The 24695-nt window shown below is 35.5% G+C and overlaps 1 protein-coding gene across 1 annotated transcript in view; it reads left to right on the forward strand.

The window, feature by feature from the left end:
* The window catches only part of LOC148939778 (uncharacterized), a 402528-nt gene that overhangs the window by 178354 nt on the left and 199479 nt on the right, over positions 1 to 24695 (forward strand). Inside the window, exon 6 of the mRNA XM_089106449.1 lies at positions 12089 to 12191. Coding sequence (XP_088962575.1) covers positions 12089 to 12191 — 103 coding nt within the window. The remainder of the gene's footprint in view (positions 1 to 12088; positions 12192 to 24695) is intronic.

Here is a 24695-nt window from a genome sequence, read left to right on the forward strand (position 1 = left end):
CTCGGGAAAATCCGCTTGAATTTTGGAGCCTCTTTAAACACCCTGAAGGTTAGAATGTGTGTTTTCAGACCGTGTATTTTCAATTTGACTTAGATTCAACGACAACAACAAAATAATCTTAATGCTAATCCGGGAGCTAAAACAAGTAAGAGAGGGGTTGCCCCCCCCCCGCGTAGACCCTCCAAAAGTCTATTGTCGCTTGCGCTTTGCTGAAAACAATATATAATTTGGGTTTGTCAAAGCATCAACAGCAACGAGAAAATAAAATAACAATACAAGTTGAGGTTACAGGCTGCAGGAAAGAAAAATATCAAAGCCAAAGCTCTAGCGATTCCTAGAGTAAAGAGCCATAAGGCTTCAACGAGTTATTTTTATTATTTTTTTGTTCCTAGAGCTATTTCACATGTAAGGGCTGGTCTTATAAACTTTGGAAGGGGCTCTTTGGATTGGAAACTGAGAGTTCTAGGGCCCTTATTTGAGGCAAAAAGTGTTCGGGGAGTGACCAGCCTCCTTTCACATCCCTTTCCCCCAAAGACATCTGATTTTTAATTTTGAGACACCTTAAAATGGCTTAAAATATGCTTTTTGCTTAAATAGCAAAATAGTGCTTAAAATAGTCCGAAGGTGGAATGACTATTGCTCTGGGGTTGACAAATCTCCATGGGCGCCCATAAGCTGAATTCCAGGGGGAGGGCAAACCCCGTCTAATTGGCACTTTTAATGCTATATAATAGAAATCTCAGAACAAAAATATAAAAATAAGGCAGCGTCATTCAGCCAGGGGGGTGCGCCCCCTGCCCCCCTTATGGGCGCCCATGCAAATCTCCCCTACAGCCCCCGAGGAAAGGACTGTAGCTCATGCAAGTTGGTCATTGTTAAAAATGTAGGGTTTTTTTATTTGGAAAAGGGGGCATGTTTTATCCTGGGTCTCCAAAAGGATTAGGGGATCAAAGTTAACCTTTAAGAGATGGTTCAGAGGGATGTTGAATAAAATCAAATTACATTATGGGCATGGTGGCTGTCAAAAGGCTTCAACATCCCTCCTTTCTTCTATTTGAGAAAAAACTCGGATTTCTAAATTAATATTAGCTAGGATAAATGAAGAAATTGTTGCTCTCAGCCGCACAAACTGGTGGGGGGGGTGTTCTATTGCCCTCCTAAATTGAAAAATTCTCTTTTTGGTGTATTCATTAAAAATCATCCCTTTTTGGTATTTTCATTGGAAAAAGAGAACAAAATTGACAGTAATGTAGAAAAAACAAAAACAATTGCCCTCTCGATTTTGAAAAATACATTTTGCTTCTCCTTCCCCCTCCCCCCCCCCTTGCTTCTAGTTTCAAATTAGAACGTGAATATAGTGTAATTGCTTCATAGACCATAAATATGATGATCAGATCGATTCCAAAGTCTAGTTTTTATTTTCAGGGGCTTTTCACTAGCCAGAGGGAATATTAGTTTAAAGTAAAAATTTTGGAAAATTCATTTAAGTAAGATAAATTATCATTTGTCATCAATTTATCATTTAAGCTATTTAAGTAGGTTTGGCTTGTAACGAAGATTTCATGAATAAAAAAGATGTTACATAATTTAAGTTTTATAAATTAGGTCCTAAAATGATTATTTATTTTGGGTTTATACATTTAGCTACATTTTGTGGTAGAATACCTTTAGATTGAGACTTCAAGGAAAAAAGGCTGAACAGATTTTTTGTCGAGAAAATAATTTTTGTAAGGCTCTAAAATTGAGGGATCGGTTGTTCCGACCTCTCTAAATTGGAGCTCCGAAAGAGTGATTCATTTCTTGTCCTGCAGTTTACCACAGTGAATGCTGAATTATGTATGCTAGCAAAACAGACGAAATGAAATAGTGTTTCCTTTTGTAAAGTCGTGAACATTAGCTTAATGTCCAATTGATTTTATATTAAATGTAATTCCTCATTTTCATCCCATATGTCCAAAGAAATTTCGAGGGGGCTAACTCGATTGTAAACCGATAGTTCTAGAGTCCTTTTTAAGAGCCAAAACTGATAAGACAGCGACCAAGTGACAAAAAGGCTTGTGCCATATCTTATGAACGGCTAAGGAAATTTGTTCGAAACTTCCAGGGAAAGTTGAGAGGGGTGTTTAACTAAATAAAAAGATACTGTATGAATCCGGGCTAAAGGGGATCCTGTAATATTTTAGGAACAACTAAGGGTATTAAGCTGAAACTTTCAGGGCATGTTGAAAAGTGTTTGGGGGGCAAAAGAGGCCATTTCCCTTTCTAGCCCCCCCCCCTTAACACTGAATGAAATTCTGAAATAGCCACTTTTTTCAAACCAGTCGAAAGATTTTAAAACTATGCCTCTGGGGGTGTCATGCACCCTTCCCCTCCAAACCCGGAAAGAGTTGTAAATTATGCAATCCCTCCACTGTTTATATCAATAAAATTTCATTGGAAAGAAGAGGGAGGCAGTTTGATCCTGGGTTTGCCAGAAAAGGCTAAGGGTGTTAAGATGAAATTCAGGAAATGTTAAGGGAGGTGTTAAGCTTAGTCAGAAGACACTGCATACATGCAAGTTATCAAAAGGACGTTTCTACAAGATCATAGGAGCGGCTAAGGGTGTTAAATTACCTATTAAAATGCCTAAGGGTATTTAGCTATGATTAATACTTGTACCTGTACTTGTGTATTATACGGCAAACACTCAAATTTACGTTGTGTAAAACTCAAGAACAAACCGGTTTCTTCGTTAGTTTATTTCAGTTTAGCGTGAGACAAGAGAAGTGACCGAATAAATGGGAAATATATAATTTGGCCTATAGGCACATTAGGGGGGTGGGGGTAGGGGTGATGCATTGGAAAGTGTGAAGTTAGAAAACAATTCTTACTACATAATATGCAGAATAATTTTACCTAACTCATTCTGCATGCAGACCCACTATACTTCACCCCCACCCCCTAATGTGCAAATATATAGCCCAAATTTGTTTCTAAAACATTATATTTTTATCATATTTTGTGATATTGCATTTGGATTGAGCGTCAAAGAAACAGATTCTAATTAAATGAAGCACTTGCGTGTTTGCCGTATAATGCACAAGTTCCTTTGTGGCTTCTGGATTGAAAATTGTTCTTTTTTTGTGTGTGTTATATCGTTTAGTTTATTCCGTCCGTTGATTGCTACTTGATGTTTCGTTCATTATTATCCATTGCATCCTTGGTTGTCTGACAAGGACGTCTTTTTTTTCTTATATCGTTTGTTTTAATCCGCCCGTTCCATGCTACTTGATGTGTCGTTCATTATTATCCATTGTAGCCTTGGTTGTCTGTCGAGGACGTCTTTTTGTGTGATATCGTTTATTTTATTCCGTCCTTCCCATGCTACTTGATGTTTCGTTCATTATTATCCATTGCATCCTTGGTTGTCTGACGAGGACGTCTTTTTTTTTGTTATATTGTTTATTTTATTCTGTTTGTTCCATGCTTCTTGATGTGTCTTTCATTATTATCCATTGCAGCCTTGGTTGTCTGACGAGAACATTTTTTTTGTGTTATATCGTTTATTTTATTCCGTCCGTCCCATGCTACTTGATGTGTCGTTCATTATTTTCCATTGCACCCTTGGTTGTCTGACGAGGACGTCTTTTTCTGTGTTATATTGTTTATTTTATTCTGTCCATTTCCATGCTTGTTGATGTATCGTTCATTATTATCCATTGCACCCTTGGTTGTCTGACGAGGACATTTTTTTTGTGTTATATCGTTTATTTTATTCCGTCCGTCCCCTGCTACTTGATGTGTCGTTCATTATTATCCATTGTAGCCTTGGTTGTCTGACGAGGACGTCTTTTTTGTGTTATATCGTTTATTTTATTCCGTCCGTTCCATGCTTCTCGATGTGTCGTTCATTATTTTCCATTGCACCCTTGGTTGGCTGACGAGGACGTCTTTTTTTGTGTTATATCGTTTATTTTATTCTGTCCGTTCCATGTTTCTTGATTATTATTATCCATTGCACCCTTGGTTGTTTGACGAGGACATTTTTTTTTTGTGTTATATCGTTTATTTTATTCCGTCCGTCCCATGCTATTTGATGTGTCGTTCATTATTATCCATTGTAAATCTCTGCTCCCCTCTGTTTTAAGTTCTTTCTATATGCCCTTTTTATATTGGCAGATGTACTGGTTTACATAAATTCCAAAGATAGACGATAAACGTTGGTGCATGGTCTTTATTAAATAACGTGAGAATATACATAGAGAAAATAAGGTAGCACAAGAACAACTAGCTACGACGAAGGCGAAAGATGGACTGCCTTTAGAAATGAACCAAGAATATAACTTTCCTGGAACGGAAGTTCCAGGCCTGGGAACGAGCCCTTTCCCACGACTAGCTTTAGCCCCAAGAGACCCCCCTGGACCGCTCTCGTTGACGCATACATGCCCAAATGACTAAGAAATGCGACACCCGGAAAAGCTTCTTGAATTGATGTTCTACATATTTTACACCATTGTAGCCTTGGTTGTCTGACGAGGACGTCTTTTTTGTGTTATATCGTTTATTTTATTCCGTCCGTTCCATGCTTCTTGATGTTTCGTTCATTATTTTCCATTGCACTCTTGGTTGGCTGACGAGGACGTCTTTTTCTGTGTTATATTGTTTATTTTATTCTGTCAATTTCCATGCTTGTTGATGTGTCGTTCATTATTATCCATTGCACCCTTGGTTGTCTGACGAGGACATTTTTTTTGTGTTATATCGTTTATTTTATTCCGTCCGTCCCCTGCTACTTGATGTGTCGTTCATTATTATCCATTGTAGCCTTGGTTGTCTGACGAGGACGTCTTTTTTGTGTTATCGTTTATTTTATTCCGTCCGTTCCATGCTTCTTGATGTGTCGTTCATTATTTTCCATTGCACCCTTGGTTGGCCGACGAGGACGTCTTTTTTTTGTGTTATATCGTTTATTTTATTCTGTTCGTTCCATGCTTCTTGATGTGTCGTTCATTATTATCCATTGCACCCTTGGTTGTCTGACGAGGACATTTTTTTTGTGTTATATCGTTTATTTTATTCCGTCCGTTCCATGCTTCTTGATGTGTCGTTCATTATTTTCCATTGCACCCTTGCTTGGCTGACGAGGACGTCTTTTTTTTGTGTTATATTGTTTATTTTATTCTGTCCATTTCCATGCTTCTTGATGTGTCGTTCATTATTATCCATTGCACCCTTGGTTGTCTGACGAGGACATTTTTTTTGTGTTATACCGTTTATTTTATTCCGTCCGTCCCATGCTACTTGATGTGCCATTCATTATTATCCATTGTAGCCTTGGTTGTCTGACGACGACGTCTTTTTTGTGTTATATTGTTTATTTTATTCTGTCCGATCCATGCTTCTTGATGTGTCGTTCATTATTATCCATTGCACCCTTGGTTGTCTGACGAGGACGTTTTTTTTGTGTTATATCGTTTATTTTATTCTGCCCGTTCCATGCTTCTTGATGTGTCGTTCATTATTATCCATTGCACTCTTCGTTATCTGACGAATATGTCTTTTTCTGTGTTAGATCGTTTATTTTACTCCGTCCGTCCCAAGCTACTTGATGGATCGTTCATTATTATCCATTGTAGCTTTGGTTGTCTGACGAGGACGTCTTTTTTATGTTATATCGTTTATTTTATTCCGTCCGTTCCATGCTTCTTGATGTGTCGTTCGTTATTATGTTTCTTATGTTATATTATTATGTTTCGTTCATATATGCTTCTTGGTTGTCTGACGAGGACGTCTTTTTCTGTGTTATATTGTTTATTTTATTCTGTCCATTTCCATGCTTGTTGATGTATCGTTCATTATTATCCATTGCACCCTTGGTTGTCTGACGAGGACATTTTTTTTGTGTTATATCGTTTATTTTATTCCGTCCGTCCCATGCTACTTGATGTGCCATTCATTATTATCCATTGTAGCCTTGGTTGTCTGACGACGACGTCTTTTTTGTGTTATATTGTTTATTTTATTCTGTCCGATCCATGCTTCTTGATGTGTCGTTCATTATTATCCATTGCACCCTTGATTGTCTGACGAGGACGTTTTTTTGTGTTATATCGTTTATTTTATTCTGCCCGTTCCATGCTTCTTGATGTGTCGTTCATTATTATCCATTGCACTCTTCGTTATCTGACGAATACGTCTTTTTCTGTGTTAGATCGTTTATTTTACTCCGTCCGTCCCATGCTACTTGATGGATCGTTCATTATTATCCATTGTAGCCTTGGTTGTCTGACGAGGACGTCTTTTTTATGTTATATCGTTTATTTTATTCCGTCCGTTCAATGCTTCTTGATGTGTCGTTCATTATTATGTTTCTTACGTTATATTATTATGTTTCGTTCATATATGCTCCTTGGTTGTCTGACGAGGACGTCTTTTTTTTGTGTTATATTGTTTATTTTATTCTGTCCGTTCCATGCTTCTTGATGTGTCGTTCATTATTATCCATTGCACCCTTGGTTATCTGACGAATACGTCTTTTTCTGTGTTAGATCGTTTATTTTGTTCCGTCCGTCCCATGCTACTTGATGGATCGTTCATTATTATCCATTGTAGCCTTGGTTGTCTGACGAGGACGTCTTTTTTATGTTATATCGTTTATTTTATTCCGTCCGTTCCATGCTTCTTGATGTGTCGTTCATTATTATGTTTCTTACGTTATATTATTATTTTTTTTGTGTTATATTGTTTATTTTATTCTGTCCGTTCCATGCTTCTTGATGTGTCGTTCATTATCATCCATTGTAGCCTTGGTTGTCTGACGAGGACGTTCTTTTTTTTGTGTTATATTGTTTATTTTATTCTGTCCATTCCATGCTGCTTGATATGTCATTCATTATTATCCATGGTAGCCTTGGTTGGCTGACGAGGACGTCTTCTTTTTTTAGGTATATCATTTATTTTATTGTGTCCGTTCCATACTACTTGATGTGTCGTTCATTATTTTCCATTACACCCTTCGGGTTGTCTGACGACAATCGTCCAGACTTGAAACGACAATCTTGGTAAAGTTCTCGATCACCATTTCCTTCAATCTGTAATGACGATTTGATTTTCTGTGATATATCGCTGATTTTTTATTAAGACTGTGAGTTCACTCGGGGAAAAAAAACATCACCTTTCTAGTTAAGAAAAATAGCAAATAAATTTATGGATAGTTAGAATGATTTTAACCAAATAAATGGTATAGGAGTTATAAATATATAACTTATAAATAAATAGTATAATATTCGAGAGTGAACTGCAAAATTTAGCCCGGAGTGCAATTCCGTGGTTGGGGTAAATCATCCGACGCTTCCCGTGTTTTTCCCCGAGATTTCTCCATTGTGCCCATTTGGAGCTGGGTTGACCCTTAACTGAGCTTACAGAGTCACACCACTGACCCCGCTTAGAACCAAATAACCATAGATACTAGGACTCGAACCCCCTTCCGCAAGAACAAAGGATTTCAAGACTAGCGCACTATTCACTTGTAACTTCATTTTAGTACTTAACCCATACCCTCTAAATTTTCGTGAATTGCTGCCCCAAACTAGTAGCAGTAAATGGGTATTAACTATATATGTCAGCATTTAGCAACCAACATAATAGAATAGCGAAGAATTTTGAAAATTACTATGCCAGGTTGCCAACACAGTTTTTACATCAAAGAGAGAAATGGCAGTCTGCGAAAGTGGCAGTCTATAACATTACATTGTCAGTGAAAAATAAGCAATAAAACCTACAAAACACATCAAAGCTAGAACTGGCAATACTGCCTGGCATTTGAAAATTCTTCACACGTTTCTAAGATTTAGAGCGTTTTATGTAAATCGATCAACTTTTAAGGTTACAAGGAGGGGGGGATAAGGTTCGTCTTTTAAATCTAACAAGATGCAAATATACTAAAATTCAGCATTTAATCGCTCTTTAAAGGCTGTTCAAAGGCTGTTCTATATGTTCTTCTTTCTGGGAATTATTCCATCTAAATACAGTTGTTCTGCTCCTTGCCTCCGATCCTCACCCCAAAACTGGTATCAATAGTTAAGCGTTATTGTGGGGGGGGGGGGAGGGACTGATTAGGAAGACTTGTATATGGAGACAGAGAAGAAGTATTAAATTATATTGATATATTAAAAATCAATTGACCTTTGGGTTTAAATAGTGTTGGGGGTTTCCTATATAGTAATAATGAAAATGATGTACCTTGTCTTCTTCTTTTTTTCGAATAGCTACGGCTTTTGTATTGCAAATGTTTGCATAGATGAAAAGGTCTACCTATGAACAACACATAGTGTAAACAAGGATGAGCATACTTTTTAAAAGGACAAGAAAAAATAATTATTCTTTTACCAAATTTACATAGTTACTGCATACATAATATAGCAAAAAATATCTATATATGGTATGCAGTTTTCTCATCCACCCGTGGGAGGGGGGGGGTGTACTATTCCTGGTGTGAAAAAATCAGGTCTTAGTGAAAAAGATTCAAAGAATCAAGACTCATTGTTAAAATAGGAGGAGCCAGTATTTTCCAATGAATCAGTGTAATGGAAATAAATTAAAGCACTTTAAATGAGTTAGTATGTAGCAGCAGGACTATGCCCAGAAGGAGGAGGGGTACCCGGTTTGAGCTCCCGAAATTTTTCTCCAACTCGTAAATTTGTTTTGTAAAATTCAGGTCAAAAACTGTTTCTCCTATTAAAATAAAAAATGTTTCCCCGACTCTCAAGTTCGTCTTTAAAATGCAGGAAAAAAAAGCCACTGACGAAATTCACGGGAGGTAAACCCAGTCTTCTTCATTTTTTTGTTACCATTACCCAAAAAAGTTCTTTTGGTAGCCTCCCTACTTCAAATAATAATCCTGGATACAATCGTTTCTAGTTCATTAACTTGTTTTTAAATGGATATGAGGACACAGGGAGTCAAATATACTGGGGCCAAGATTTCAAGGTTCCCAGGGGTGTCACTCCTCTTGGTGACCAAATTAATGACCAAAAAGTTTTGCAATCTTCATTTGAAGTTCTTTTGTTGCAAAATATGCAAAGTGATGTAACATGTATTAATTAAGAGGAGTGGCACCTTTTATTGTTGTTGTTTTGAAGCTGTTCTATCTTTGAAGCTCCCTCCTCCCTGACTTAATCTATAACCAAATTGGCAGCATACTTTTTTAATAGCATGGAGTTTCATAGTTTCATTTAAATTTTTTTGTTGCGAAATATGCAAAAACGATGTAACATTTATTAATTAAGAGGAGTGACGCCTTTTATCATTATTGTTTCGAAGCTGATCTATCTTTGAAGCTCCCTCCTCCCTGAGTTAAGCTATGATCAAATTGGTAGAATTTTTTTTTCATAGCATAAAGTTTCGTAGTTTCATTTAAAGTTATTTGTTGCAAAATATGCAAAAATGATGTAACCCTATTAATTAAATGCCTTTTATTGTTTTGAAGCTGCCTTAGGGCGCGACTACTTTCACATGGTTAAGGTTGCAAATAAAACAATGACTGGGAACCTCTTTCCGGCTCATTAGTTGTGTGCTTTTTTTGCTGTGACCCTGAAAGTTTCAGGTTTGTGAAGTTTTGTTCATGGTACTTTTTTGTACTCAAGATATATATTCTTTTGCTGTTTCCACCAATTTAGGAGGGGACACACTTTGGCCAAATAAGACCCAACTTGTGTATCCTAGGGGATACGAGGGATCTCCGTACCTAATGAAGTCCAAATAGATTGTCTTGATACCCATTTAAACCTTTGTATATCTAAATTTAAAATGTTCGAAAAAGTTTGAATTTTGATTTTTCATTTTTTTTCTAAGTAGGAAAAAAGTTTTTATTCCTGTTAAGTTAATTTTTTTTGCATTTTTTTGCACATAAATTGGAATGTTTAAAGAACCGGAAATGTCTATTTTTTATTCTACATCTTTATTGGGTTTAGTGGGGATAAGGGCAGCTTCACCCTGACAGCAGAAATGATTGTCATGATTGTTTTTTGTAATAAGACGATTGGAAGTCAAGGACCGTTTGGATGTAACTCTCAAGTTTTGGGTGTTTTAGTTAGAAATTAAACTTATATTTCACTCCCCTCCCCTTACGGAAACAGCAGAACATGGAGGATCAGCTTTACCAACCAATTTCTCGCTGTTAAAAAGTTTTCACAATGAATATATGTGTGCAGAAATCTGGAAAAATATTCTCAGAATTCTAGACTTGCTCACGCATTCTCTGCATACCAGATCATAGATTCCTTCACTGGCAACTGGAAAGCGCCTTTCCTCAAGGAGAATCACAGAACACGCTCTATAGGACGTATGAACGTGACAGAAGAGGCCTTCAGACAAGTCACATCCAAGAGTGGGATGAAGAAAAATATTCCACTCTTGAATTTAATGCGACCCACATGAGGGATGATTGAAGCTACTCCAGTGTTTCCACTTCAACAGATCCTTCCGTAGATCTACGGAATTTGATGCCCGTCTAAAGCCGTGATACATGATAGCATTGCAATGATGTACATTGTATAAACTGTGTCGCATTCAGACAAATTTTTCATTATTATAATGTATGTCTAGAGGAAGATCCGAAAAAAAATACCGAGTTAATGGTCATTTATGTTTCCTTCAGGTGATCACAAGTATAATTTTGACTTACGAAATTTAAATATCACGAGGAGGGCATCAGGATTTTAAAAATGCCTAGGTGGGGCTTGGCCCAAGATCCGTTGGGAACCAATGATCCAAGGACAAAGAAAGCAGTTAAGAACTCTGCAGAATACCTACAAAAAAAAAAACAGAATCCTATTGCAAATGTCACATTTACTCTTTCCTGGAATGAGTAAATTTATTTGCCTTGGAACGGGGGTCAATGACGTGATTGTGTAACCTTAGCCTGAGTTAACCCTGCTATAGATGGTATTTGAGCAAGTCTGGGGGGAAAACACTAGAAGCGTCGGATGATTTGCCCCCAACCACGATTTGCACTCCTGGCGCAACGCAGACCTTTGGTCAGCATTCGAAAACGTTTATAATATTTACCCCAAATCACTAGAGAATTACCCTACAAATTCTAATTTTCGGTTCGTCATGCCCAAATTCGGATACAGTCTGATCTACGACTTTTTGTCTGTGGTATTGCGCATTGGTATTTTTTATTCTAGGGGTTTTGGACACAACCCTTACAAAAAAGAAAAGTTTGGAGAGCCTTACAAGCCAGAAAAAAAAGTATCAAATTTGGGTGAAATTCCAATCTTATTACTTTGAACAATTAGAACGGAAAAAGCTGCCGGCTTTTTACCGAAAGTTCTACTGTATTTGGAACTCTATCTTCGGATTTTCTACGGAAAACTTCGAATGCTTAACGGACTATAAGTCCGTTAACACTAAGCCTGCTCCGAAACACTCCGTTAACACTAAGCCTGCTCCAAAACACTCCGTTAACACTAAGCCTGCTCCGAAACACTCCGTTAACACTAAGCCTGCTCCGAAACACTCCGTTAATACTAAGCCTGCTCCGAAACACTCCGTTAACACTAAGCCTGCTCCGAAACACTCCGTTAACACTAAGCCTGCTCCGAAACACTAAGCAACTTACTGACACCCTGTGTACCTTTGAAAACTCTGGAGGAGCAGGCTTGGACGGAATAGGTGTGCGGCCCGATTGAATTTTTTTGCGGGGCCATCTACGTATTATATTTAAATAAAAATCAAGTTCATTTGATAATACATTTCAATGCGTTTGGCATGAGTATTTAGAGATGTCAGTTTTCTATATTATCAAATATATATCATACAATAGTAAACGCATTAATAACTCTCATCCAGCAATGCAAACTTAAAATAAATATATTTTCAATTATTTGAATAATTCATAATTTATTCACCATCGTCAAAAGCAATTTGCTTTCAATTTCGAAAAAATTTTGTTCATTCTGATGGTAACGCGGGACCCTTTCAAAAGCGGGGCCCGAATTGGGACCAACCGCTCTTTATCCGTCCTTGTGTAGGAGCAGAGATAAAGTGTAGATTTGGTCAGGCCGAGTTCTAACAGTGAAATTAATTATAATAATAATATTTGCAGTACAATTAAGCAGAAACTGGAGAATGATGAAGAATTTGCGGAGTTATGCCAGCTGCGTCAGGGAGCAGCAGAATTTTCAATTGAAGAAATTATGGATCTTCCGGTAAGGATATTTATAAAACCAAATTTGCTTATTTAATTATAATCTACTATAACATTTTATTTGCATTAATTGATTTGATACCAGTTAGTAAAAATCGTTGGTGATGCTTAAATTTAGATTATTATTTTTAATTCAACTAAGGCTATATTAGAATTATGTTTGAGCACATTTTGAGCACAATTTACTTTGAGCACATGTTCTTATTTTGTTCCCTGACCTATTTGAGTCTACTTTTGGTTAGTCTGTGTAATATTAATCGTGTGAACTCATGTTTCTGGAGCTACTTTTTTGCTCATAATTAGCAAAAAGCACATATGCTGATCCTTGAAAATTTAATCGATTATCCCGAATCTAAAAAAAATAAATCTTCTTTATAACAAAAAGTAACTCAAGCGAGGGATTGCTCACATTCAAAAACTATTTAAACCAGTTATTACGTACTGCGTATAGCGACAGTTTACGATGCGTGGTGCACAAGGCCGTATCCAGGGGGGTGGGATGTTACCGGATTTTACCCCCCTGAAATTTTTGTCCGACTTGCAAAAAAGTAACAAAATTGCACAAAACAATTTTTTCATGTGTTTTGTAAATTTGTTCTCGTCCCCCCCCCTCCTATAAAACACCCCCCTGAACAAAAATCCCAATTACCCCTTGGTGGTGCTAATTACGCCACACAAGGTGCATGGAGACGTGGCTTGGCGGAAATGTGGCACGTACTGTGGAACAAGTATTTTTACAAGATATACACCAGGAGAAGTAGAGCGGGTAAACCCTCGCTCAAGCTCAACTTCATCGTTTTCTTCTGTAGACTATTGCGTCAGTGATATTTCCATCTTAGGATTCTTGAAACTGGAGATGAAGATATCACCATTTCATGTTACTGCAAAGTAAAAGAAAGTTGAGAATATTGTCGACGGTAACCTTATACCATTGAATTTAATTAGTTTGGGTTTCGTATTTGGAGCCGAAAAATCTTATTACAACCGTCTTGTAATTTGTTTTTGATATTAAAAGAAATATGGTAGAAAGTCGAAAAAGTTTGACTGCTGGAAATTCGCTTTTAAGTTAATTCAAATTTTATTTTTACTGTAAGCATTCCTGTACATATCGCGGGGAGGTGTAGGAAGAGGAAATCACTCTGAAGAATTGTGGCCAAAATTTTTTTTTTCAAGTTTTAACCCCAGCTCCGCTTGAGGAAAAATTCCTCCGACTCATACGAGTCGGACCTATTAAGCTAAGTTGAGAGGTTTTCAAAACCAGCTTATTTATATTACAATATACTTAAGTACTCTTAAATGATGGCATAAAAATAATATAGCATTTTTCTTTCGGAGTTTTAGGGCTCTTAAATCCAAACATTGTTGTTAATGTTAATATATCCACGCCCTATTTTTTTTTCAAAATTTCCAATTGTTCTTATTTTCATGATTTTTTAGTCAAATTTATACTAACGAGAGAGTTAGAAAAAGGCAAATGACATGGTGAATTCCTAACTTTTTTTTCTTTTTTTTTCTTTTTTTGTGCGTCAAATTCTGATTATTTCTTCGAGGTTATTGTGCCTTTGCTGAAAGTGAATAAAACTACCCTTAACCCCTACTCTTTATGCTAAATTTATATTCTTTTATCCCAATAGCTAAAGAATGGACGTTTTAACACGACGAAATGCAAGAAGTCTTACTCGCTTTTATTTTTTATTTTATTTTTGAAAACGAAAGGCTTGTTTAGTTATATTAAGTTTAAACAATGGCACTTAAGTTTTATTTGCTTTAAACCATCCCCTTCCTCCGTTCTTTACCCAAAAATTTGATTATTTTACCTTGTTCGGCTGTAGTTGTTTTACGGAACTAATTTTTAGTGTAACTGTGTTGAAAAACAATCAACAAATAATAGATTTACAGTTTTCATATATTGATATGCTTCATATTCTGACATGATTTCAAGAAAATATTAGTCAAACTTTAGCGAAAATAGCGGGATGCTAAGGGGTGTTATCCCCCCTTTAACTATAGCTTAATAAATGTTCGTTTGAGATATTAACGTCACTTTTCAGTTTTATTTGCAAAAAATTTTGCAAATTTTTTTCTTACAAGACAGTTTTTCTTAAAACACTTTTTTAAATTTTTGTTTAGTAGGGCTGAGGTCCGTTAGTAACTGGATGGCAGCTATCGCTGCATCCATGATAAACTAGACTTACATTTTTTTTATTGGGGGGTGTGTGTGTAAAGCTTGCTTTCTTAGCAGGGGGGGAATGGGTCAAGGCTAGAAAATGGGTGTTAATGGTGCGGCATGTTGTTTTTTTTGCCGTTAGCCTACATTGGGTAAGTGGAGAGTGTTCGCAAAAACGGTCAAGTAGTTAAAGGAAAAATTGAAGAAAGAAAAAAGTGTTTTGAAGACGTCGAAAGGTTCATCTTGGCCCAGCAATAGGGCATTCTTGTGTCCCGGTGCGAATACAGAATACATTCGAAATGGGAAGCCGACCTCGGACAACAGCAAGAGAACAGATTTTAGCTGATAACGGAGTGATCTCTTTTTTTTATTTAGCTCTGACTAGAGGAGAGCTAAGGCAGCCGGTTGTGTCCTTCGAATGGTGTTCTTTGGGGAAGGGGTAGTATAGACATTTTATGGGTTCTAGTAAAATGTCAGGTCAGCTGAAAATAGAATTTGCATTCAAGTTTTTATTTTTGATTTGTACAGAAGATATATTTTATTCCCGTCACTCAAATATTAGAAAATGTAAGACTAAAACCCAATAGGGAATATTTGATAGGGTAGCTAAACTAAGAGCTTTGGACGCAACTCCGTAAAAACAGAAAAAGAAATAGCCTATAATTTTTACTAGAATCCACATGTAGATGAAATTATATAAAGAAAGCCGAGCCAAGTCAGACTTTTCGTGGGGGATATTTTTGTATCGGCCCATAACTACTTTCTGGAGTGATATTTGGCCCTCGACTCATTTTGAGCTTAACAGGCTAGGCCCAAACAACTTAAGGATTAAAAAAGTCAAATTGCACCGCATAATGTTAGAACAAGAAGCTTTTTCAAAAATGTTAAAAGCTTTAGCGTGAAGAGCAATGTATTGAGGAGGGGGACAACCCCTTCATATACGGAATAAGTTCTGTTTGTTTTGAATTTTAATTTTGCTCCTTACTTTCAGTTACAATTTGTTTTTTAATTTAAGTACTATTAACAATGAGGAGTTAGCAATGGTTGTGAAGAATTACTTTCATGATTTTTTATTACGGGATACAGAGGTTTCCTGGAGGATCTTAACTAAAAGTCTCTTTCTGGTGAAGAAATGTTAGAGATAGGTTAGAGAAAGGTTAGAGATACTTGTGCAGGACCATTTTTTTAGATTTAATATGCTATTAAATAAAAAAGGAGAACAGACCGGAAGAATAGATTGAGTGAAAGCGGTCAGGGGCAACCACAGAAAATTGCATAAAAATTAAAGTGAAACTTTCAGCTCAGCCCAAGTGATGAACTGTATCAGGATGACCACAAATGCCACTCATTCAGAAATTGCATTGACGACGATATATTGACATGTTTTGTAAATTTCCGGGCTACTTTCTTTCCATGGTTTTGTGGTTTGCTTTTTTTGTGAATTACGAGAATAGCCAGACATGGTTTATATGAATTAGCACATTTTATCACAACATACTTTCGATGAAAGTTTTTTCTGACTATTTTGTTATTTTACCAAATAAGTACTATTTTGTCTTAATGGAGTTTTTCTTGATCCTTGAAATTTTCATGCTCCAAAATTATCAAGTGGATCAATGTAATGAAACATAAGGGATCATCAGCACTACGAATCGATACAACCAAGTTTTTTTTGGCTGTATCGTTGTATCGATACAACGACAATTCGTTGCTCTCATTACGTTGTGCTTTTTCAATCTACTTCTAAAGAAAGAGACTTAGAAGGGATCCAAGTCCCTTTCGGTTATTTGATGGAATCCTTTTTTTAGATTTGAAACCACTATTGACGCTGTTTTACCTAAAGTTCATATCTGAGATGTCCATGCTTTTGAGAGAATTACCCAAAACCAGTTTCTAAGCTGTCCTCAAAGGGAGGCTTAGAAGGACATTGTTTGTTTAATCACAACCTGCTCCTCCTTATGTATATTGCCTTACTTATCCTTAATCCTCCCTAACACTCTAACTCTCTAAGCGTTAGAGAGCACTAACAAGAGATTTTTGGCCATTGTCTTCCCATGAGGGTTTTTGTCTTCCCATGGGCCGTTACCTATTGACCATGTTTGACTAGGTCGATTTTTTAAAACAAATTAATCTAATTAATGTAATTGTCTCAGAAGTATGAAAATGCCCGATAGGACCTTTGGCCTTGAGTATAATAGCAAGGGCGTATCCAGGATGTTCCTTTGTGTGGGGGGGGGGCAACGAAAAAAACGCACAAACAATTTGTTTATATGCGTTTTTGTTACGTTTTTACGAGTTGGGCAAACATTTAAGGGAGGAGGGGTGTTCAAGGCCGTCAATCACCCCCCTGGATACGGGCGTTGTTAGACGAGTCAAAATGCAATAAGCTTTTTTTAAAAGCTTGTCACGCTTGATTTAAGTTTGAATGTCGCCTCCTTTCCGCATTTTTAATTTTTTTTAATTTTTTTTTTTTTAATTTTAATTTTAATTTTTTAATTTCGCTTGAGGCCAATGTGATATTTTAGACGATGATTGCGATGATTTTATGTTTTTTTTTACGTTAGCCTATTGTGAAAAGACTTGTTTAAGTGTGAAAAACTACACTTGAAGTAATATAACTTAACAACTTATCATAGAAAATTCCAATCGTAGTGTGAAAGCAGCTTAAGTGTTGAAAGTCTTATTTGCGTTAAGTTAGTCCGGCTTTCCACAAAAAAAAAAAAAAAAAATCAACTAAGTTTCATAAGTCAACTGAAACTAAGGAGCAACATTAAAGCTTAAAATGAACAGAAATTATTACATATATAAGGGGGTTCGCCCCTAGTCAATACCTCGCTCTTTACGCTAAAGTTCGAATTTTGTTTGAATCCCAAATCCCTGAATCACAAAGGCCGTTTGATTAGTACAGATAGCTCTTCTTAAAGTACTAAAACACATTTAGCGTAAAGAGCGAGGTATTGACCAAAGGGCGGACCCCCTCATATACGTAATAATTTCTGTTTATTTTAAGTTTTAATGTTGCTACTTACTTTCAGTTGAAAAAACTTGTTTTTTATTTAATTTCTGATCGTTTTTTAAATAATGCTGGAAAATCCGGCCCCCTTCATAGAAATGTCCCTTCCCCCATGAAAAAATCTTCCAAGTAAAGATTCTCCCACGTAACTCTCTCCTTCTACCCCACCCCAGCAGAAAATATCCCTCCTGAAAACGTCTGTAAACTTCCCGATAACCAATACTATATATAAACAATGAGAAAAGTTCATAACTTGCAGCCCTTTCCCCCAGGAATCGTGGGGAATGAAGTCAGCCTCGAAGACATATTTCTTAGGTTGTCGACTATGCTGAACAAAATGGCTATTTCAAAATTTTGATCAGGTGACTTAAGGAAAAAAGTGACCGTGGGAGGGGGCCTAGTTGCCCTCCAAAATTTTTGTCACTTAAAAAGGAAACTAGAACTTTCTATTTCCGTTTGAATGAACCCTCTCACGATATTCTAGGACCACTGGATCGATACGGTCACCCATGGGAAAAAATTAGAAAAAAAGCAAAAAAAAACACGCATCCAATGATCCATGATCTTTCTTCTGGCAAAAAATACAAAATTCCACATTCTTGCGGATTTTCTGTCACTTTTAGGTGGTATTTCCTCCTTTCTTTGGAAAATAAGAAAAAATTTTCAGGCTATTAACTTTTGATGGGTAAGATTAAACTTGATGAAACTTAAATATTTGAAATCAGCATGAAAATCCGTTTTTTAGAGTTTCGGTTACTATTGAGCCGGGTCGCTCCTTACTTTCAGTTCCTTACCACGAACTGTTTGATGCCAGTTAATGTGATTAAGCTAAGTTTCGTGGCCTAAGGAACCCTCATAAATCCTATGGGTAGGTTTGTGGTCTGTCCCCAGCAGGTATCGATTCTAAATTTCCCAAAAAAAATATTATCGTTTGACCAAATCACGATGTTGCCAATATTGACAAAGTAATTGCATTCCTTAAAGCAAATGGAGTTAACCTTGGTAGTAAGATTCCGAAACAGCAACCTGTTCATAACTTTTTTTTAAATTATATTTTTGCGCATTTTATTTGTTCATTTTTAGCGTCAACTAGACGAGCATTGAAGCAGCAATAGTTATAGTTATTATAAAATATCATCATATGTTGGTTTTTCGTTTGATACTATAGATTTTAAAGGTAATTTGTTTTCTGACTGAATGTTCCTTCCTGTTTTGGCTTCAGACCTATGGTCAGGGGGAGGCCATAATTTGCTATGAAGCAGAGGAAAAACTACCTCCTAGATCCAAGTTTGCCCCCTCCCCCAGCTTAAATTTAGTGTCTTCAAGGTCCTGTAAACTCTAAGATAGGCCTACATAATTCAATCATCTACAGAAACACATCAGTTTTATTTATTATGCATTTGCCTTTACGGTATTATATGGCCATATTAATTGGCTCCATTATTTTACGAAATTATTTTACGATTTTTGGGAAATTATGCCACTAGTGGGGGAGGGAATTGAACCCCCACTCCTAGACGAATAAATTATTAAGAACTACATTACAATTTCCTCCTTTTTTTCATAGGGATTCCTATTATTCTAAATAACATGCCCCCCCCCCCAAATAAGTTCTTGTTTAAATGCTAGTTTTACATCGTTTTTATTTGCGAGATTTTGGAATCTGACAGTTTTTAAGAAAAACGAAGAGCGAAAAAGACCAAAGTCATTTTCTTTTATCCCCAATGACGTAATGAGGCTAATAACTGTTTTCGTATTAAATCAGGAATTTTGCAGAGTTTTGTTCTACCCCAATTTATATAGATCATTTTGATGAACTTTTGAAACAGTAGGCTGTACGAAAAGTGTGATTCAATCGTGCTTTCTAGGACTATAATGAGAGGAAGGTTAGAAATAACCATGTATAAGATTTGAAGGGATATTTCAGGGGTGATTTACTCCGTATACACCATATACAGTGCAGTTTCACCGGTACATGCCTTACCACAGACAGGCATCTAGCACTACAGAAGGGAAATGCCTTACCTGACAGGTTCCTGTGTCAAAACCCATTTTCTGGACCAGTCAGAGAAAAGGAATACGGACGGTACTTAATATACAGTGCAGTTTCAACGGTACATACCTTAACACGGGCAGGTATCTAGTACTACACCCGGTACAAGCCTTACCAGACAGGTTTCTAGGTTCAACAGCCATAACTTAAGACCTTGGTATAACGTGTTCAAAGGTTTATTTGACTTTCTGTAAAAAAAATACTGGTTTCAGCCGTAGGGTAAGATAATCATGTTTTTTCGCATAAATAATGTTTTTACTAAAGATACAGCCAAGCCAAGCATGTTTCTGAGTCAAAACTTGTCAACACTCTAATAACCTCTAGCTTGAAGGTATCTTGCATCTTGTCCAGAATTGATTGCATTATTACCGATATCTAATATTTATAAAAAGTTGTATCATTTGCGTAAACTAACTCAATTTGCGAAAAAGGTATTCCATTGGCATAGCTCTACTCTGAATGATCTTAATTGGTGATTGAATAATAGGGGTGAAACAGAGCTCGATAACATTTTTAATTGGATAGTACGAAGGTGGTAAAAAGGGTTAAACTGTTTACCAAGTAGGGTAAAACCGAAGGGGGTGCTAACTCTTACGCAATTTAGTATAAATTTGGAATAACATCATTGGCGTCAATCTACGGAAACGATTATTTTAATTCGATTGTATGAAAGTAGTAAAAAGGGTTAAACTGCTTACCAAGTGAGGTAAAACCGAAGGGGGTGCTAACTCTTACGCAATTTAATATAAATTTGGAATAACATCATTGTTGTCAATCTATGGAAACGATTAGTTTAATTCAATTGTATGAAAGTAGTAAAAAGGGTTAAACTGCTTACCAGTTAAGATAAGCCCGAACGGGGTGGTAACTCTTAGGTAATTTATTATAAATTCGGAATAACATCGTTGGCATCAATCAATGGAAATGGCTAAGGATGCCAAGGTGATCATTGGACTTGACTCAGCTTTACTGCTTGGCTGTGTTTTGTGTAGTACACAAGTACCACTTGTACAGTGTTGCCAATATAAAATATGGTTTAGAATTGGGGCATGCTACAAAGTTGAAACTAATAGAGTCATAGGCCCCAAGATGACCTTATGCCTCGATCTAGCTTTACTCCTCAACTGTGTTCTGTAGAATATACAAGTACCATTTGAGTAGTGTTATTAATATAAAATATGTTCTAACATTGTAGTATACTAAAAAATTGAAAGTAATAAAGATGTAGATGCCAAGAAAAGAATTTTAATAGAGAAATTCAGTACAATCCTTAGAAATCCTTAGAAATCAACTATTGAGATGATTAACGGTTTGAACCATCAAGGACCGCAACCACCCATAACCCTAACCACCAAGGACCTCAACCTTCAAGGGCCCCCTACCCTCAACCTCCAAGGGGCCCCTCCCTCCAACTTTTTGGCCCCTCCCCTAATTTTTTTTTACATTTTTTGAAGTTTTTTTTAACTTTTTTTTATTTTTTTAAACTTGGTATTTTTTCAACTTTTTTTACATATCTTAGAATGACATGAAACATACTTAAAACATAAGTAATTCACATTTAATACTTTCCAAATTCAAATGAGAACGATACAGAAATGTTAGTCGTGACTTTTACTAGTAGAAAAAAATTGTTTGTAGTAGCGCTTTTTTTTGGACTGAATTTTTTTGGAGTTAGAAATTATTCAACTTTTTTTTACGTATATTAAAATGACATGAAATATGCTTGCAGATCTACCAATTGTACTCTAAGCTTGCTCATAGACACGACGCGGCTTTCCCACTGGTACCCTATGGCGGATAATCGACACTACCTAGTTTATTGCATGAAGTAAATAAATAATTTTTACGCAGTGGAAGGTTAAACACATAACTCGAATCTTTAAATGAGTGGAGATGGAGCATCTTGAGAAAATTTGTTCACATCACAGTGTTAGTATAATCTTGAATGTTAATAAGTAGAAGTGTTTGAACTATATAACAAGTACAAATGGTACAACTATCGGAAATGTATGCCTGCATTGTCATGGCAGTGAGGAATTAAATTTCTTTGGAGTACCAAAAAATTCAACTCTTATGATGGTGGATATACGAGATTGAGATCTCCGGAAAAGATTGCACTCAAAGGGAATGCCAATATAAAAATAATATTTGATGAAGAGGGGCATCTTCTTGCTAGTGTTATATGGTAACATGTTACCCATATGGTAACATATATGGTAACATGTTACCCAGCGTTAAACCCTATCGTCAGCTTTCGGATATTAGCCTTCGAATGAAAGCAAAGGGGAAAAGAAAGGCCTACTCTTGTACTAATATCATAAACCATATCTTGTCTACGTGCCGGAACTGTTACCTGTGTAAAAATGATGCTGTAATAGACATTGAAATTGCCGGAAAAATAAAAAAAGTATTGATAGATAAAATCACTAAGGAATATAAAGATGAATCGATGAAAAATAAAGTTCCAGAAAACGTTACTACCACACTTGATCAAACAGTCAATGAACCAAATAATACCAAAAATGAAATGCATATTGAACCTATCGGTGACATACGTTAAAAATTGTGTATGACTCAAAATGGAATAATGATTATTCTACTGACTACGAACTAAGAGAAGACAATAGCTACAATATCAAGAGAGAACATGGTGAACTACTTTATGGAACAGATTCAAAATGTCCAAAGTTGTTCATTTATATTAATAATGTATAATAATATATTTTTTGTATAAATATTCTACATGACATTATATTATTAAAAATATATTGTGCATTGCTTTGTTATGTGTTCATTATTTTTAGAGTATGCTAGCATATCAAACGTTTAGAATGGCTATTAAAACATCGCAGATGTAAGAAAAGGAATTTGCGTACATCATATGTCGGATAGATAGATTGACATGGAGAAAATATAAGTTTCATAATGGATTAATTCTTCATCAGCATCTTTTGTCAGTTAGGTTAGAATGAAATTGATAAAGATTTAGGAATGAGACCGAATGGATCCCTAGTTAACACCCATTACCAGATATTTCCGTGAATATTATTAAAACCTAAGTGTCAGAGTGATGAAATTCTGTATCAACATCCTTTGTCAAATACGTTGGATAACATTGTCAAAATCTATGTATTAGAGTGAATAAATTCTTTATCAACTTCGTTCGTCGGATAAATCAGATAACATTCACAAAATCTAAGTATCAGAGTGAATAAATTCTTTATCATCGTCCTTTGTCAGATATGCCTGATAAAATTGATAAAATCTAAGTATCAGAGTGAATAAATTCTTTATCAATGTCTTTTGACATATACTTTTGATCACACTACCAAGATCTAAGTATCATAGTGAATAAATTCTTTATCAACTAATTTGGTTGGATATATCAGATGACATTCACGAAAACTAAGTATCAGAGTGAACAAATTCTTTAACATTCCTTATCGAATCATTTGTCAGATATGTCGGATAACATTGTCAAAATCTAAGTATCAGAGTGAATAAATTCTTTATCAACATCTTTTGTCGGATATGTCGGATAAAATTGACAAAATCTAAGTATCAGAGCGAATAAATCTATTTTCATCATCATTTGTCAGATACACTTGATCAAATTCGTTATCAATGTCTTTTGACAGATAAGTTTAATAACATTGACAGAATCTAAGTATCAGAGTGAATAAATTCTTTATTAACATTTTTTTCGACATTGTTTGTCGGATACGTCGGATAACACTGACATAATCTATTTATTAGAATGAATAAATTCTTTATCAACATCCTTTGTCGGAAACGTTGGATAACATTGACAAAATCTAAGTATCAGAGTGAACAAATTAGTTCTTTATCGATATCCTATGTTGGATACGTCGGATAACATTATCAAAATCTAAGTATCAGAGTGTTTAAATTCTGTGTCAGCATCTATTCTCAGATACATAGAATAACATTGACAAAATATAAGTATCATAGTTAATAATTTTTTTCTACCAGTCCCTTTGTCGGATAAATCGGAGACATGCAAAAATTTAGGGTAACTTAGGTTCACTTAGAGTGGCACACCACTCTAAGTGAACCTAAATTAACCTAACTTTTTGCATGTCTCTCTTAGATTTTGTCAATTTTATCCGATATATTTGACAAAAGATGTTGATAAAAAAGTTTATTCATTCTGACACTTACATTTTGTCAATTTTATCCTATGTATCCGAGAAAAGGATGTTGATATAGAATTTAATCATTCTGATACTTAGATTTTGTCAATGTTATCCTATGTATGCGACAAAGGATTTCGATATAGAATTTAATCACTCTGATACTTAGATTTTGATAATGTTATAATCTGAGTGAATAAATTTTTTATCATCGTATTTTGTCAAAAGACTAGATTTTGTCAATTTTATCCTATGTATCCGAGATAAGGATGTTGATATAGAATTTAATCACTCTGATACTAGATTTTGATAATGTTATCCGACATATCTGACAAAAGATGCTGATACAGAATTTATTCAGTCCGATACTTATATTTTGTCAATTTTATCCGGATAACCTATGTATCTGTCATACGATAATGATAAAGAATTTATTCCCGCTTATACTTAGATTTTCTCAATTTTATCCGACATATCTGATAAGAGATGTAGGTACAGAATTTATTCACTATAATACTTAGATTTTCTCAATGTTATCCTATGTGTCCGTCAATAGATGCTGATAAATAATTTAATCACTCTGATACTTAGATTTTGTCAATGTTATCTAACGTATCCAACAAAAGGATGTCAATAAAGAATTTATTATATCTGATGCTTAGATTTTATCAATTTTATCCGATGTATTTGACAAAAAACACTATGATAAAAATTATTCATTCTGATCCTTAAATTTTGTTAATGTTATCCAATGTATCCGAGCAAGGATGTTGATAAAAAATTTATACAATCTGATACTTCGATTTTGTCAATTTTATCCGATGTATCTGACCAAAGAAGTTGATAAAGAATTTATTCATTCTAATACATAGATTTTCTCAATGTTATCCGACGTATCCGACAAATGATATCGATAAAGAATGTTAATAAAGAATTTGTTCACTCTGATACTTAAATTTTATCACTTAGGTTTTTTATAATGTTAACTGATATTTCCGGCAAAGGACGTTGATAAGGAATCTATCCACTCTGATACTTAGATTTTATCAATTTTATCCCGTCCTATCCGACAAAAGAGATTGATAAAGAATTTATTCATTCTAATAAATAGATTTTGT

Source organism: Artemia sp. Qi Xiang Cuo, chromosome 20, assembly GCF_049724085.1.
Source record: "Artemia sp. Qi Xiang Cuo chromosome 20, ASM4972408v1, whole genome shotgun sequence".
Classification (NCBI taxonomy): Eukaryota; Metazoa; Arthropoda; class Branchiopoda; order Anostraca; family Artemiidae; genus Artemia; species Artemia sp. Qi Xiang Cuo.